General features: G+C 36.4%; 1 protein-coding gene across 3 annotated transcripts in view; it reads left to right on the plus strand.

Moving 5' to 3' along the window:
- Positions 1-9,578, plus strand: part of Mura (ring finger protein murashka) — a 47,771-nt gene extending 38,193 nt beyond the window's left edge. For all 3 annotated transcript variants that reach the window (XM_083097862.1, XM_083097861.1, XM_083097863.1), the window contains 8 exons: positions 3,491-3,692; positions 3,795-3,882; positions 4,025-4,110; positions 4,609-5,211; positions 6,413-6,613; positions 6,850-7,136; positions 7,225-7,528; positions 7,632-9,578. In XM_083097862.1, the coding sequence (XP_082953988.1) occupies positions 3,491-3,692; positions 3,795-3,882; positions 4,025-4,110; positions 4,609-5,211; positions 6,413-6,613; positions 6,850-7,136; positions 7,225-7,528; positions 7,632-7,706 (1,846 nt within the window). In that variant the 3' untranslated portion in view covers positions 7,707-9,578. The remainder of the gene's footprint in view (positions 1-3,490; positions 3,693-3,794; positions 3,883-4,024; positions 4,111-4,608; positions 5,212-6,412; positions 6,614-6,849; positions 7,137-7,224; positions 7,529-7,631) is intronic.
- The last annotated feature ends 7,838 nt before the right edge of the window (positions 9,579-17,416 follow it).

Consider the following 17,416-nt stretch of genomic DNA (forward strand, 5'->3'; position numbering starts at 1 on the left):
TAATTAGGTCAATGATAAAGTTCTGTTTACGCTTTAATTATTACATAGCGAAATTCGTTCGAAATTTATCTTAATCGAGAAAAACTCCAAGTTTGTCGAGAAAAATCTGTTGAAATTAAAGACAGAGCGAGTATTCTGGGATATCCTGTCTCGCATATATATGCAGTTTGTCGCCAACTATTCGTAATCTTCACGAATGGCAGATGCCGTGCCAAGTGTTCAAGTAGAGAAAAGAATGAGATTAAAAAGGAGAAATTTAAGACATGAATATAGTGATCGAAAATGGGAAAGCGTTAAATATGCGTCATTTTTACTCGTGCACAGTTTTCATGCAATTGCATCTCGCAGCACATTTGCATCCTTGCACAAATATCAAAACAGTATATCGAATATCGTTTCCTAATTAAGAAAAAAAAAACGTTCAATGCTCTTCTTTTCGCGATTTTTTAAATAGTACGCATCATCGAGGAAGCTTGGTCCCGCATGCAAAAGAATTGCAAGTAAAAGATATGCATGTAAGAAGATATTGAAAAATTTATTTGGCTCATGCGTTCGATTTAAAATTACGTGTTTCAACAAAAGTTCCGCCTCTATATAATAAATTCCTGTTTTGATAAATGATACACGCTGTACATTTAATACGCGATTGCATCGTTCTACGAGTAACAGCTCTTTCTTCTCTATCCGTTGAAGATTGTACCAGTAACTTGGAATAAACTAAATATTTCTGATTCTAAAATTCTGATTCCTGATTCAGGATAGATCCTTTAACGTTTCATATCATATTAATATCACATAAATTAATTGATAGTTTAATCATTCAGCTGAATTAATTTTAAATAAAAATTAATTAATTTTAAATATAAATTAATTGGTTCTAGAAATATATCCGTCAAGGGTAAACGTTACATTAAAATTACACGCATTTCGATAAATAACAAATTTAAATCGCGGTTTATAATTGAGATACGGTAACACGTGATGCATAAATTGTACAGTCTATCACTTTCTCGGATAGATAGTCCCGAAATCAACATTTTTATTGCAACGCATACGAATAAACTGGTGTAATCTTGTGCCACCCTATACGATATGTCGCCAGCATCGACGCATGGACATCTTTGAAAGTCGTTAATTAATAAGCTCGGTCAATTGAATCTGACTGTCTATCGGGAATGTATATAGTGTTTTAGGACATGCGCGCTTCAGTATTCCAACTTTCTTCAACTTTTTTCATATCATACTTGTATGTTTCAGTGGTTATCTCATTTTAGCATGTCTGTGCACATACTTATCAAATTCCAATTTTATTTTATTTTTCCACGTCTTCCTATCGCAGAAAAAGAAACGTAGATATCTTCATCGGAAATTTATGACGAGTTCGTTATTTCGTCCTTTCCACGCATTGAATCGTGGATTAACACTCGTGGGACTCGAGAGAAAGGATTCAAGCATATCTCGGATAGATGAGAAGGAAAAATTAAATGATACAGTAATGCGTGAACAATGTAATTGAACACAATGTTACCAGAGCCACGTATAAATACGCGGGCAAAATTATATAAATAGCGTTACGTTACATCATGTATTACGAGAGTCGCGTGGTGTGCGACTGGCTGTTTTATAAACGCCACGCCATATTACGTAACGTTCGATTTTCATTGATATAGATTCTTTATGGCGTCGTTCATAAAATATCCGGTTTTATATTTCGATTGTGCGTGAAAATAAATAAATCCGCGTCTAACGAAAATAAATAAACCGCCGCGCTCCAGTTTGTCGAATCGTTAACTACTACGGTCACTTTATTTTACCTTGTGCTTGTGTAGGTCAAGCAAATATACGGGAAATGTCATCTCGCTATCGGATATCTCTTTAGCCGCGGATTCGCCGGCAAACTCATTTCGTAGACGAAAATTCAGGATCAAATCGAGCTAATAAGCACATGAGAGTTGATAAAAAAATCGATCACTACGATTTTTAAATCTTTAACGATAAATAACGATGATATATTGAAAGTGTTAACTAAATTATTTTGAATTAAAATTCTCTTCGGAAGATTTCCATTTTTTTCAAATACTTGCAGACTGGCAGATAAATGCATTATGCAAATATGTTTTCTGAAATTAAACAAAATATATGATATCGATTATCTTAATAAAATGCTGATAATGTCGAAAAAAGTCCAATTTGTTTCCTCGATTCATATCCAAGGTTTGCGTGCTGAGATGGTATCGGGAATTTTGTCACTCATGCGACTTAAAACATTTCGCTAAATTTTTAACGAGAAAGAGTCGATAATTTTCATATAGTTTCTGTTTATACATATCGTTGCACATTCCTTTTCTCATTCGTAAATAAGAGATACATCGTCGTAGATATTGTCGTAGCATTCTGATGACTGCGACTTTCATAACTGCTCGTTGAAAGATGTTTGCTTAATTGTAAGCTGCTCAAGCATAAACTCAATTTTCGCTTAATCGCGATGTTGCGTATCGTAAATTCTTGCGAATAACATCGGGACGGATTTAATCGACAATTTATTTCACGAGAAGAGGAAAAAATATTTTTCTCTTGCGATAGGGAACTTAAGTGAACTTTGGCGTTTGCGAGAGAATCTATGCCAGAGAATCAAAACTAAAATTAGTTGTCAAAATAGAGATTACGTTTTACATTCGCTCGAATCGATACGTTTTTGGAAACGCGAATAGCGTTATTCGATGTTGCTAGGAATCTTTGAATTGTCTTCATTTCATCTACTCGATATCGAATTAAATATTTTATATTCTTATATCGAATCTTTTCGCATAATGCACGAAGCAGCGAAAACGATTAATACAATATTTAAAGAAAACTGAGGTAATTTTTATTCTCGTTTAAATAGAAATCATTTTTATAGCGAAAATTTTATCGCAAAAAATAATCTATTTTTCCTTTTTTTCCATAACATTGAATTGTTGTCATTTCATATATTCAATCGAATTAAACAAACATTTTACATTCTCGTATCGAATCTTCTCTCTCATATAATATTTCGCACGGAATAATTGCTAATATAATTTTTAAAGAAAACGCAAACATTTTTTATTCTCGATTTATTAAATAAGAATCTTATTTTTTTTTATAGAGGTAATTTTTTATCGCGAAAAATAACCTATCTTCCCTTCTTTTTACGTAGTAAACTTCGAGAAATTATTGCACAATATTATTCCCCTTCGTAAAGATCAATGCGGACTCGCGCGTTGGCACATCCTCGTTCTACATCGTATACATGACTCATTTCTATTACGAGTGCGGTCGGTATCAGCGTTTTTAGCTCGAGTTATCACTGCGCGAGAATGTATCGCACGGCGTATCGCACGCGAATTTATTACATATTTTCCGGCATCCGTTCCTTCCGTGTGTATTTTGCTCGCGACACTCGCTCATGCTACTCCAACTGTACGTATACATATAATATACATATATATATATATATATATATATGCAGAGATTGCCCCGGGGTTGGCACGTCCTCCGGACCGGCTGGCAAGGAGGTTTCCTATCACGGGAACGTGGGTGGATCCAGTGTGGGATACAAGCCGCCCCCGCAGCACAGTCCGCAGACGAGGGGTCCGCCACCGCACTTTCCCCAGGAGTCGGTAGGCCCGCCGGCCAACTCCCCGCCGTTGCACATCAATATCTGCGGACAGGTGAACACACGCACGCGTCATCGTCCTTTTTTTTCATCCCCTTCCCTACCTCTCCTCTTAGGCTGATAAGAAAATCACTTATTGTTTCGCATGTGATTTCAGGAGAACGCCATGCGCGGTCCTCTGCTGAACATGAGTCCCGGCCTTGGAGCCAGCGGAGTGGACATGGAGTACCGTAGAAACTCTCAAGGTAGGTCTCGTTTACTTGCGAGTCCGTATCTAATTTTCTTCTTCCTCCTCATTTAATTTGCTGGAGAATAGTTTTGCCATAGCGTCGCTCCTCGATCGGAATATTGCGGAGACGGAGTTGTGTAATCCTTCTCTCTTTTCAGCCACAAACCAGCTACCTCTAAGTCCCGTGCAGATCCAACCGTCACCGCCGTATTACAGACAGCCTAGTCAGGACGATGGTAGAAAGGTGAGCCCACTGTTTTGTTTCGTGCTTTGATGAGATGTCATTTTTAGTGTTAATCTAAATTTTTCGTTGAGTAATTTACGTAGGAAGAGCGAGAGACGATGATTGGTAGAAGTGCATAGTTAGTAATTAATTAAATTCGAATTAATTTTTTGATTCTGCTTAAATGCGCAATTTCTGAAAGAAAAAAACTCGGTTTTTCTCGATTTATTATCCTTTTTTTCTCCCAAGACGATTTGACAAAGCTTTTGCCCTTCTCGTTGGGGCAAAATGTCAAAGGAAACACCTTCAGATTTCGATCTTGCGAGTTTTTTATCCCACAACGAGCATATGATGCTTGCTTAATGTAATGTAATATAGTGAAAGTATCTGCTTATTCTACTAATGATAAAATAGTAGACGCTTTTTTCGTTCAATCCTGCTTAATTTTCTTTCACAGCAAGTGCTGTTATTCACAGAGTGGATACCTGGTGATGAATACGAGCAATTGGTATTTTCTAGAGCGAGTCGCCGTCGAGGAAACGTCGTCGAATATCCCGCAACGGCACCGTATCCGGGATAGAGGTTCGAGAAACAACACCCCCGGCGCCGACGCCGCCCTTGCACACAACCCCACCGCCTTGGGAATTCGGAGGCGCGCCCCAACGGCGCTCCCCGCGCAATCACATGTCCACCCGCGGCAGTCCGACGGTTAGGAACCGTTATCAGCGATACACGGACTCGTTCGGGCTCTCCTATCCGTTCCTACCGGGCCACAATCCTCACCAGAGTATCCACAATTCCCACCACGGCCTCCACAATTCGCATCACAACATCCACAGCTCCCATCCGCACGGTCTGCACAATTCCCATCACAATATCCACAACGCCCATCAGGCGCATCCCCATCCGCATCCAACGGCCGGTGGCACGGGACACCATCCCGCCCAAGGTGCGAACGCGCCCGTGGTCGTAGACGTGGGCCAGGTCGGCGTGTCCGGCCTGCCGGTTGCCGTTAGCGGGGAGCCCCTGTGGCATCCGCAGGCGCCGAGCTACAGGATCCCCTGTCAACTTCACAGTCTCTACACGCCTCACGGAACACATCCGTTCGGACACTCGTGCCAGGTAAATTAATTCCCGAATAAGTAAATTCCATCTTTTTACTCCCGACTGCTGCCAACCTACGGTTGGCAAAAAATGGAGGGAGTATGCGTTTCACCGAGCTCGGATCGGTTCTGGTCGCTATTCTCGATGACAATAACATAGTTCGGTATCATCTTTTTCACATCAGTTTTTTATTTTAATATGTGCTATGCAAGTGCAGATATCATTTGGGTTTTATTTGGGTTTACGTACGTTGCATCCAGTTAACAGATATTTCTTTTACTTTATTTATATATGAAGGGTCCAGGGGGGAAGAACATACCGAGTCACTTTGCGTCCATTTTACAGTAGACCGTTTTTAAAATTTAAATACTTTTTTAAATTTTAAATAAATCTTGATAATAATGTTATTCTTCTGGAGCATTTAAAATAATCTCGATTATAGTAATAACTTTCTTTTGGTACGTAATTTTATTAGTAACTTAAAATGTATTTTTATAAAAAATAAAAAGTGGTTTAAAAAAACGAGTATCTGGTGAAAAAACGCATCATACTTTTGCATGTTTTTCCTCTGAAATATCGATCAGAAGGAAGAATAAATTTTGATTAACTTACACATCACGGATCATTTTCTTTTTGACATATTTGTAGAGAATGCATAACTATGTAACACACACTTTAAATTATGTAATATAACGAGCAAATGTAAATAAAAATATATATCTTAGGAAAAGCGTTACATAATTCAAATCGTGTACTATTTAGCAATGTACTCTCCATAATATACGTCAAAAGGAAAATGATCTGTAATGTGTAAGTTAATGTCAAGATTTACCAAAGGCAGCTTTCTTGAAAAGCTATTTATTTATTTTATTTTTTTAATAACCTAAGTAGATTTATTGTTAGACATAATATTTTCCTGTATTGGTGTGACTAAACATGTTCTTTTCCTACGCGCATTCTTTCACCGTTTTTTCCTTGGACCTAAACAGATTCTCTACCTTTATGATAGAATAATCTAAAATTATTTCATCAGACCTACAACATCACAGTGTTATTTCGAAAAGACGAAAAATGGATTTGGTATGTTTTTCACCCTTCAAAAGAAATATATATCTATATATTTCTTTTGATTATATATATATATATATATATATATATATATATACACACATATATGTATATATATATAAATACACATAAATATATTGTTCATCCCCAGGTGACGCACCATCACAGTCACTATTCCGCCGCTCATCCAACGCATCCGGGTCACGGTCTTGTCGGTTCCTTGGTAGGTGCTCCTTCTAGAGGATATCCAGCACCAGCTGGCGGTCCTGTAGCAGCACTGCATCACACACATGCACCTCCACCACCCGTCCATACTACCGATTATACTGCGCATCATCAACTATCTCAGCAGGTAAATTTGATGGGTACTTGGAAAAATTACAATTGGATTCAATTTGAACTGATTCGTGCTCAATTTATCTTATCTATAATCTCCCTCATCTAATTTCTTTGTAGGACAAGAGAAACTTTCTTATTAAACTAAGAAAGATAAGCAATATATAATGGATCTACATATATTTCTCAAATCTCATTTTAGACGTCAGTATTTTTTCCATTTTTTCTATTGTTTCTCGCATTTGTTTTTAGAGAGAAGTCGAGCTCGAACTGATAGAGTCCCATCATCATCACAGAGTAGGCGCCGCGGCTGGTGCGCCGCTACCGTTACCGCACTCGTATTCTCCACCGGCCCTTACGCAGGTGACAACACCACCTCCTATATTCCTGTCCGAAACGCGAAACAGTCAATTGGAGATGATGCAGAACAGAACTCGACGAGTAACGTCCAACGTTTTGCGACGACCGAGATTCAGCAGATGGAGGGGTACGACTCCGTTACCACCCATGACGTATCCGGGATACCTACTACATTTCCTGTACGTAATGTATATACTATATAATTGTCGTAGTGTTTACTACAATGCGCAACAAGACTTAGTTTTAATAGTTGTGTTAATTCCGCAGAGCAATGTTCAGCAATCCACCGCTGTCTCCGTATAATCAGGCTGAATTATCCTCGCCTGACTCTGTAACGGAGAATTACGAGGCGCTGCTATCCTTAGCCGAGAGATTGGGCGAGGCTAAGCCGCGCGGCTTGACTCGCGCGGAGGTCGAACAATTGCCGTCTTACAAATTCAACGCGGAGACACACCAGGGCGACCAGACCAATTGTGTCGTTTGCATGTGCGATTTCGAGGCCCTCCAATCGCTACGTGTTCTACCGTGTTCTCATGAATTTCATTCCAAGTGCATCGACAAATGGCTTAAGGTAAGAGTCATGTCATCTCTCTCGTAATCTAAATTTACTCTAAATGTATCTTTGTGTTGAAATTTACACAGCATTGCAAACGACGATGTTATTTGCTTCACAGTCTAACCGAACGTGTCCGATTTGTCGCGGTGACGCCGGAGAATATTTCGGAAATAGCAGCGGCAGTAGTGACTGACGCCAAGCCGACGATGTACACTAGCGCGAAGCGTCCCAGCCATCGAGGACACTATCACATATTATGGGGATCCCGGTCGTTGCGCTGCTGCTATTTCACGCGAATCTCTGCCGTTAAGCATCTCTTTCGCTTTCTTGGGGCGAGAGACGAAACAATCGCCGATACAAGATGTTGATATGATTCGTTGATGATGAAACATTTTTTTCGATCGTTGAGAATGACGATTTTGAAACGGGCCGAATCACAAGTGAAAGAATTGTTTCGATATATGCGACCTCGTTGAGTGTCTCGAGCGCAGAGATATCAAGATTGAGCGTCTTTCCTGCTTTGGAAGAAATATAACGAGACGCGATAAAAGCAATTTAGCAAAACGACGAAGTAGCCAAGAGACGTTAGGGGCTCCAACGTTCCGTTAAGTTACGGCGCGCATTTCCTATCAAAAAGAAAGAAATTCACGAGTCGGAGATATTACTTTGTTTTTGTTCATAATGCTTTAATTAATATTTTAACGCTCATTAATTATTCGTATTGTGCTATTCTGCATTATCGGATTTATGTACATAAAAATAACTGTATACGCAGATATTGCAACTTTCCATTAACGTTCCATTTTTTATAGTTTATCTTTCAGTCTAGTGATTGTATATACATATAAATATATATATATATATTTGCATAAATACCCTTATATACATATACGTGTGCGCGTACAAAGCAAGCGGTAGTTTTGTTTGGACTTAACCAAATGTAGAACACGAATTCTTTTGCAATAAAAAAAAGTGTTTATCGTCAGAGAGATAAGGGAAAAAAAATTGTAACTTCCTATTGTTATATAAGCTCTTGTGTCTTTGTAGTAGACCAGCTAATTATTTTATTATATTATAGAAATGTATATGTAAGTAAGTTAAAATTACTTGGCACCTTAAGTGCGATAGGTAGAAATTGTTGGATTATTGCACCGGGATGCCACATAACTATTTTATTATATTTAAATATCTATAGGTTCGTGTTTTTTTTTTTAATTCGACAATTGTTTCTCTCTCTTGCGGCAATTAATTATCCGTTATCTTTTCTAAATATGCTTTAAAATACGTGGAACGACTGTTCGTGTCGTCTCGTATACTTTGTGAAATCTAATTTAAGAGCGATATGTTTAAGTATACGTGAAATTCGATGAAAAATTGTTTTACAATCGCGAGAGAGACCCGGTACGCATAATAGCCAAGTGCACATGAAAAAAGATGAACGAAAGGAAAAAAAAGAGAACCTAAGAATATCGCTTCTGTTTCCTGCGTATCTACCTCTGATAGAAGAAACAAGACGATTCATATTTTTTTATATACACACATCTCATAAACAATAAACATACCTATGATAAGTGAAGGCAGAGAGCGACCGGCTAAAAAACGAGATTCAAACGTTTCGAAACATTCGAGAAGGAAACACTAATGATTAGAATCATTGAAAAAAAAGTGACAAATGCTCGCTGAATACAAAGTGCTATGCGGATATATATAATCGAATGTACAGTCGCGCGAAAGATTCTCGTTACGTTAAATCTTTCTAATTAGGGTTGATCATACAAGAGTTTCGTAAAACTTTTTGTAGAAGCGATTACAATGTAGATCGAATTTTGCCACGAACAAGTTGTGTGCTTTTAGTTAATTATATAACGCTTCCTCGTTTATACATGATGTACTTTTACGGCAATGTGAGAAAATTGAAAAGATTTGTTTATATTCTTGTTATTTTTAAGATGTTTCGTGTATACTGTTAGATAGCGAATGGCAGGATATAAATTGTTGGCAAGATATGAATTGTTGAAGGCAATTTCTTATGTTTCAAAATTAATAAAATTGCGGGATATGTAATGATGCATCATTTTGACTGATTTAAAAACGTCGACGCTATTTTTCATACGCTTTCCTTTTTTCTCATTAACACAATCTCACAATTGTTTCGATTTTTCGCGATAATCAAAGAGATTTGCATATGCGATTGCGACTGTGAACTCGATAGTCATTTTCGGATATGAATTTATTGATATATGACGAATATGGCTAGATTACGCATATGCAAAGCAACCATCACAAGCTATAGCGAAAGGCAATTGGCGAGAAATTCGATTCAATATATTGGTATACGCGTGTGAGTATGTATAATATGTGTAAAAAAATGCGTTTATCTCTATACACACATTTTTTTTCCCTCACAGATAGATTGATATTTAATGTGAAAAATATTCTATGGTGTCTACACGCCTATAGATCCATAGAATATACAATTTATACACGTCGCATTTTGTAATTTAAGCTTCAATAGGATTAATTGCAATATCGATTGTTTTATAAAAGAAAGAGTGCTATCTATTATAAAAATTATGTGCATTATTACTTTGGTGCATCGAATTCTCTGTTGCAATTCTCTTTCGCTTCGTTAATTGTCTTGTTTAAGCACGTTCGAAAGGATCGACGCTCCGTGGGAGATTACAAGGAAAAAATTCGCTCGCGATAGTCGACTAGTCAGAATCGTTTGCCTTTTAAAAGACGTTTCCCGTTGGAACGCATGGAAGCGCGTGTGACAAATGTTTACGACAGCCTCCCTTATTCCAAACGGAAACACGGAAACTTCAGAATACACACCGAGGAAAAAGCACGGACAGCCTGGTGTCTCGATGTCACACTTCCTCTTTCTCTGCATCTATATCCTTCCACTTTTTCAATTGCGTGCCTTTCCGTGACACACATGAAATGTCAAGAGAGAGAAAGAGAGAGAGAGGGAGGGAGAGAAAGATGCGACATATGTTTAAGGAAGCGCATAACGTCATGTTAGAATACTAACGGTCGAAATTTACATTTTTATATCCAGCAATTTAAGAATATTCGAGGTTTGTCCGATGATTTTTACGAACATGTTGATATTTCCCTCCAATAATGTCTGAAATTTCGTACTCGGCGTTAAATGTGCAATGACACGTAAGGGATAAGCGAGAGGAAGCTGTCCACCCGCGATTCGCTATTAATCGTAAAGTGATGCAACAAGATATATCTGTCGATTGTTTTTTCAACGCTGTAATTTTAATTCACACGTTTTTCGTAAAAAGAGATTTCCTTTTCCGCATTTGCGCAGGTCGACACGTTAGTGTAATAAATTTTATTTACGCGGAAACTCACAGGATCAATATTAACATTTTCGTTCAAATACAATTGACGAACCTTCAATTCATTTGATACGTCAAATGATTGCGCAAATTATTATACTGAGCGAATGCTAATCTCTCCGAGGGTCGACAATTATTTCCGACAATTGTTCTTCTTCAACTTGTGTATTTCACACTTAAAAAAAGAAAGAGAGAGAGAGAAAGAGAAAGAAAATGCTGCTATAACAATATTATAAAATAATGTCCATGCGATGGTATCAATTGTTATCACGCGTTGTTTGAACTTGTCATCAATCTTGTCACGTGTTGATACGTAGTCCTTGAAGGTGTATCGTTATTCGTCCTTGGAAATTTTTCATTATTCGCGAGTTTGGAATATTGATCATCCGAACCGGTTTTTTCTGAAACATTCGTCCGCAAGGAATCGCATATACGTAACAAGCTATACTTTTAGTAATGTCATACGGGTCCTAACTTGTAATACATGCAGAAGAGAAGTCTTACAGAAGTAAATATCAAAAGTCTTGCAAAGACGACGAGCGAGCAGGCACCGTTGATCCTTCCTAGATGCATAAGAAGATATATCATATTTTCATTGCGCTTCTAAGACGTGCTGTCTCGCGTGCTCTCTCTCTTTCTGTCAATGACAGGAGAGAAAAGCGAGGAGAGAAGTCGAGACGGTTCATATTTAATTAGCTTAAGCTTGTACCGAGAAGGAACGAGCGCTCGATGGGCAGAAGGCAACAATTTTTCAATCATCCGTACTCTAAGCTCCGTGAAACTAATTAGTTAATTCAGATCTCTCACTTTCTTATTATATAAAATTATTCTATTATTAACATATTTTGCGCGACACATCTTATCTACAGATCTACTTTCGAACGATGAAAATATGATGACAAAGATGACGTATTTAATATAAAAAAAATGGAAGACGGAACACACTAGATGCTGTTCATACATGAGTCGAGAATAAATGGCCGTAATTAGTTGATAAAAAAAATGTTTTCAACTCCAGTGACCCCTTGCCCATTTAACGTGATGTTCCTTAATTTTAGATTAAGATAGTATAATTTACCAGTAATAAACACTTATCTCTTAAACATACTCTTAATGACTGTCTCAGTCGCAGCGGTCGATTTCTAGAACGTCTGATGAAAAATTATTTATACATAATTGAACTTTATCTTGAAGTTTGAGAAGATGATTTTATTCGTTTTTTTAGTAGATATTAATTTAATTAATATGATAGGTAAACCATACCAGTGGAATGAGACTAACTTTTTGCCCTTCTTGTGCGAGAAACGTTCGAGAAATTGATCGTTAAACAATACCAAAAGTAATTGTTCCGTATATTTAGCAAAGCCGCGAGTTGTTTTTAAGTATAACGATAAACCTGTGTATACGTGTGTGCAAATTTTACGGACAAGACGCGCATTTATATAGTAACACAAATAGTCAGTTGATACAAGAACCACTTTCTTCATGCAGCATGCTGCGAATACATTCTAAAATAATTTAGAATGAATCGATTATATATATTAATTCTCGGAGAAAAAAAATAATTTATAAAGAACACACACAACACAAATGTCTGCACAGGTGAGCCTCTTTCCCTCTTCTTTCGAAAAAAATTAATGTACTCTCTTGTCACTTTTACAAATAAGCGTGTCATCTTTTCAGTCGGTGCCTGAAAGAGATCATGCTCTATATTTGCATCTTACATATTGAATACAGCGTTACAATTTTTTTTTCCGCTTGTGCGAACCGAAATATTTGTTACGCAGAGATGTTTAGTTTGATAATGAAAGAAAGGAGATGGACTCGCGAGCGAATAATGTGTTTTTTCGCATAAGATCACTGTAATAACGTAATTCTCCGTGCTATGCTAATGTCAATCTTGACAAGGTCAACGCGCTGTCAACAGCGAAAAGCTCGCCACCCTTTCAACGATAATCATATCAAGTGATCTGACGATAGAGGCTTATTTTTCATATTCCCGAAACACAAGGATCGAGTCGCAGCGAGTTTTTAAAAAATTCAAAAACATCATACAATTCAATCAAACATCACTCGCATTTCGTAGAAGTAGAAGACACACGACTGGGTTGCCATAATACACAGTCACTATATTTCAAGTAGAGCTCAATACTTCGGAATTCGCTTATCTCTCAGTCACGGGATATAGAAAGAGATAAATGTTTCCAAACTATTATACCTTCCTAAAAAATCGCAGATTCTTCGATGTGAGAAATTGAATTATTTAACATTTCAAAATTGAAAGAGAGAAATTTTTTTTAATTAAACTTCAAGAATGCACGAAAATATACATGTACATATTACTTTTCAATTAACGTCTCTATATATATACATATATGGCTGCGAAAATTAATTTGCTTTATATTAAAAATTTAATACGACGTTCAACAATCAAAATATATAATGTTGCGAGTTGAAAATTTTTACCAATAATAGTCTTTACGAGTTTTAGCTGAAAAGATTGAGTCCGAATTCTCCTGAGAATCTGTCGATGAGAAAGAAACGGCGATAGTTCTGGAACACATCCTGTGTAAAAAGAGTTTATTACATATATCCGAGGAAAAAAAACTTGCTCTATATTATTTAGTAATATATAATTTGTAACGTGTTACAAACCGTTCGCATTCTTCTGAAAAAAAAGATGATTTAGAATTTTATAAATATGCAAGTGCGATATATGTATTTTCTATCGTTTCTATCAAATATTATTTCGAATATGAATTTAAACTCTCGAAAGGCAATGTTGTGTAGAGATGTAACATGGGAAAATTCGAGTAAGAGCTTCAATTTGCGACTCATTGTCAACGATAGGTGTTGCTAATATCGTTTTAGCGGGAACACAAGACGATTGTGTAAAGTTACGTCGATTAGAATTTGTTCTCGCAATTACATGGTCGCGAAATTATTAAGATCGGCAGGGAGTCGGTGTCGTTAATTTTATTATTTACCTAACCCATCGCACAATAATCAGCGCTGTTACCGCTGCATTAGTTATATGATATTTAATTTGTCGATTAGTTATCGTTGTTATTAGAATTATGTTTCTGCTATTACTATTATTATTATTATTATTATTATTATTATTATTATTGATATCGATATTACAGTTATGTGATTATTACTTGCATTATTAATTAATTAATTGCTTAATTTGTTGTATTAATCGTTAAATTGTATCCGCCCCAGGAAAAGAAGGGAATAGGCTTTATTTGTCTGTATTGTCAGTGTTTGGAATATGAATGACGAAAAAAGACTCTCGAAGACTCCGCTAAAAACAGGCTACTGTACAAACGCAAACACATAACGATGCCAAACATTCTACATTACTAGCATTACATTATTATTATTATTATTATTATTATTATTATTATTATTATTATTATTATTATTATTATTATTATTATTACTATTGCTATTAATATTATTAATATCTCTCTATGTGATTATATACCACTATTATTATTAAATGGATTATACAAGTTTTTTTCATACGAAAGCAATCATTTTGGTCATCATTTTCATTTTCGACTTATTCCAGGCCGATATTTTATGAGTTTCTTCTTAAAAAATAATACCAGATATATCAGGCGCGCGCGCGCGTATGTGTGATATGTGTGACTTTTATTTCTTTGGGAGCACATACTCTCTCTTGAATTGGGCAAATCTAATTCCGGTCCTTTTATTATTTTACCGGCAATATTTCCGAGTATTCTTCGATTCTTCCGCGATATTACTCTTTTAATATGAAAAAATACAAATTGTATCGGTACCTTCAAACAAATTGCAAATTAAATAATCAATCTAGGTTCTCGCTTCTAAAAGAAAAGAGACGAGGGAAAAGGGAGTATGAAGAGGGATGGGAATTGGCATGCGAAAGCAACAGGAATGAAAGCGAAAGAAAGGGAACGGAGAAAGCGTAAAATGCAGCGAAAGGGCGGGAAGGCGAGGGGGAGGGGGTTGATTCGCTCACGAATGCGAGGGGGAGAAAGGAAAAGGGAGAGAAGCAGAGAGAGAGAAATATTCAGTCTGCGTGTTCGACAATTTAAGATGGATATGCTCATATCTCACGCGGACAGCGCTCGCGCTTCCCTTTAAAGAGACGCGCTTTCGATAGCTCGACTTTAACGAAAAGCCCTCCCGGGTAGAATTTACGGAGGGTTGAGCCGCACGGGCTTTGTGAAGTATCGAGAGCTTCTCCCCTTCGGGCTCTTCTCCCTTTCGTCGGCGCGTCTCTCCCCTTCTCTCTCTCCCTTTCTTTCTTTCTCCATCTGTCTCTATCTCTCTTTTTGCCCCCTAATCCTTCTTTTTTCCCTTCTTTTTTCCCTTCTTTTTTTTTCTTTCTCTCTTTTCTGTATATATACAGGGTGACCCATTTTAACTTAGGCAGCCAAATAACTCGAAAAATAAGCAAGATAGAGAAAAATGTTTTAGACAAAAGTTGTATGGTTTCGAGGGGGCCATAAGATGGTATCATTGGTTTGACCTTGAAGAGTCATTTGAAGGTCACGTGAAGGTCACTTCAATTTTTTTAAATGGAATACCCTATATATTTTTGTACATTCTTGTAGCTTATTTCGAGAGCTTTCCAAAACACTATAATTAAGTACCTTTCCGTTAAGTACTTTTTGAGTTATGATGCTTGAAATAATTTCTTAATTTTACATGAACCGTAAAATATCTTGTAAAATATTCATTTTTCGATTATCTTACCTTAATACTTTTATGTACAAAATAATGAGAGGAATCAATTGGTGTAAAGAAAACACATAGTTGTTTTTAAGAAAAAATATGGAATTGTTAATTGCAAATTACATATTTTTTCTTCGAAACAACTATGTGTTTTCTTTACACCAATTGATTCCTCTCATTATTTTGTACATAAAACTATTAAGGTAAGGTAATCGAAAAATGAATATTTTACAAGATATTTTACGGTTTATGTAAAATTAAGAAATTATTTCAAGCCTCATAACTCAAACAGTACTTAACGAAAATGTACTTAATTATAGTGTTTTGGAAAGCTCTCGAGATGAGCTACAAGAATGTACAAAAATATATAGGATGTTCCATTTAAAAAAATTGAAGTGACCTTCACGTGACCTTCAAATGACTCTTCAAGGTCAAACCAATGATACCATCTTATGGCCCCCTCGAAACCATACAACTTTTGTCTAAAACATTTTTCTCTATCTTGCTTATTTTTCGAGTTATTTGGCTGCCTAAGTTAAAATGGGTCACCCTGTATATAAAAAATAGTTTTTCTCTATCTTTCCTCTTTTACTATTTTTCCGCATTTCTACTATTAATTCCATTGCTAAAATCGGATGTGTCTTTCGAATTTATGTTTTTCCTCGTTCCTTTTTTCCAGTTTACCGAATTTATCTAGAATCACATATACATGTATATACAAAGTTCTATACTTTTTTCTACATATATATTGTATACCGCAAAATACAGGATATTTTTCATAGGTTTCTATCTTTTTTATTGGATTTGTAAGCGGAATAATAATAGACAACAGTAATCGAAGATTCTAGAAGGAGAGCCTTAACAACAAGCGTGATTAGGCATTGGTAAGCGGGCTGGCGGTAGCGAGAATAGGTGAGGTGCGAGGTCCTGCGGGACCAAAACAGACACGACCCAAAAGGTCGGCATTCGAAAATCAGCCGTTGTAGAGGAAAGTCGCGAGAGAGTTCTGATAACGAATCTGACTGAGTTTATACCGTTGAGTTAACGTTTAAATATAATTTGATATCATTATTAAATTAAGTGTGGTGACAACTAATTGCGTGATCTATCCTGTCTAATATTTTCGAGTAATCCCCTATCCATTTCGGCTATCCCGAGAACAACAATTTTGGATTTAGGTCCTACACATTTGTTGTCCTTATGTGAAATATGTTTTCCTCTATCAATTTCTTTCCCGCTTATGTAATATATATTTTTGCTCTTCTTCGACGATTATACTTTGAATTCATCTTTTTTCTCACTGCACCCAAGCAGCAGCTTCGATTTTTCTCACTTTATATATATTTATTTGTACATTTTCTATATGTAATATTTGAGAAAGCTTGGTTTTGTTTTACAACATCGACAAGCTACAAAAAAAAAGAGACGGAAAGGCTGCGAGAGATAAAATCCTCAAAATCAATTCGCTTTACGGGATTAAAGTGCCTCAGAATTGTATCGTGTGGGCGACGACGCAATCACGAGACATCCCCGAGGAAAACGGTAAATTCTAAAAAAGCGATTGGAATTTACGTTTCGAACCAATAAAGCCTAATCTCTTTGCAATCACAAATGAGTTAAAAATTTTTTGAACTTTTTCTTATTTTGTTTTTGTGCCATTCTTGTTAGAATAAGAAATGTCATTATCGATTTGAAACTCCAATTGATATTTATAATATAATGTATAATTAATTCCTATCACATTCGTAATTGATTTATCCAATAAGCAATATTATTTACATAAATGGAGAGGAATAATTTATTCTTTTAATAAAAATTGAGT

The sequence above is a fragment of the Camponotus vicinus genome, unplaced genomic scaffold, assembly GCF_025532165.1.
Source record: "Camponotus vicinus isolate PSW18456_S1 unplaced genomic scaffold, iyCamVici1.0 SCAF_4, whole genome shotgun sequence".
Lineage (NCBI taxonomy): Eukaryota > Metazoa > Arthropoda > Insecta > Hymenoptera > Formicidae > Camponotus > Camponotus vicinus.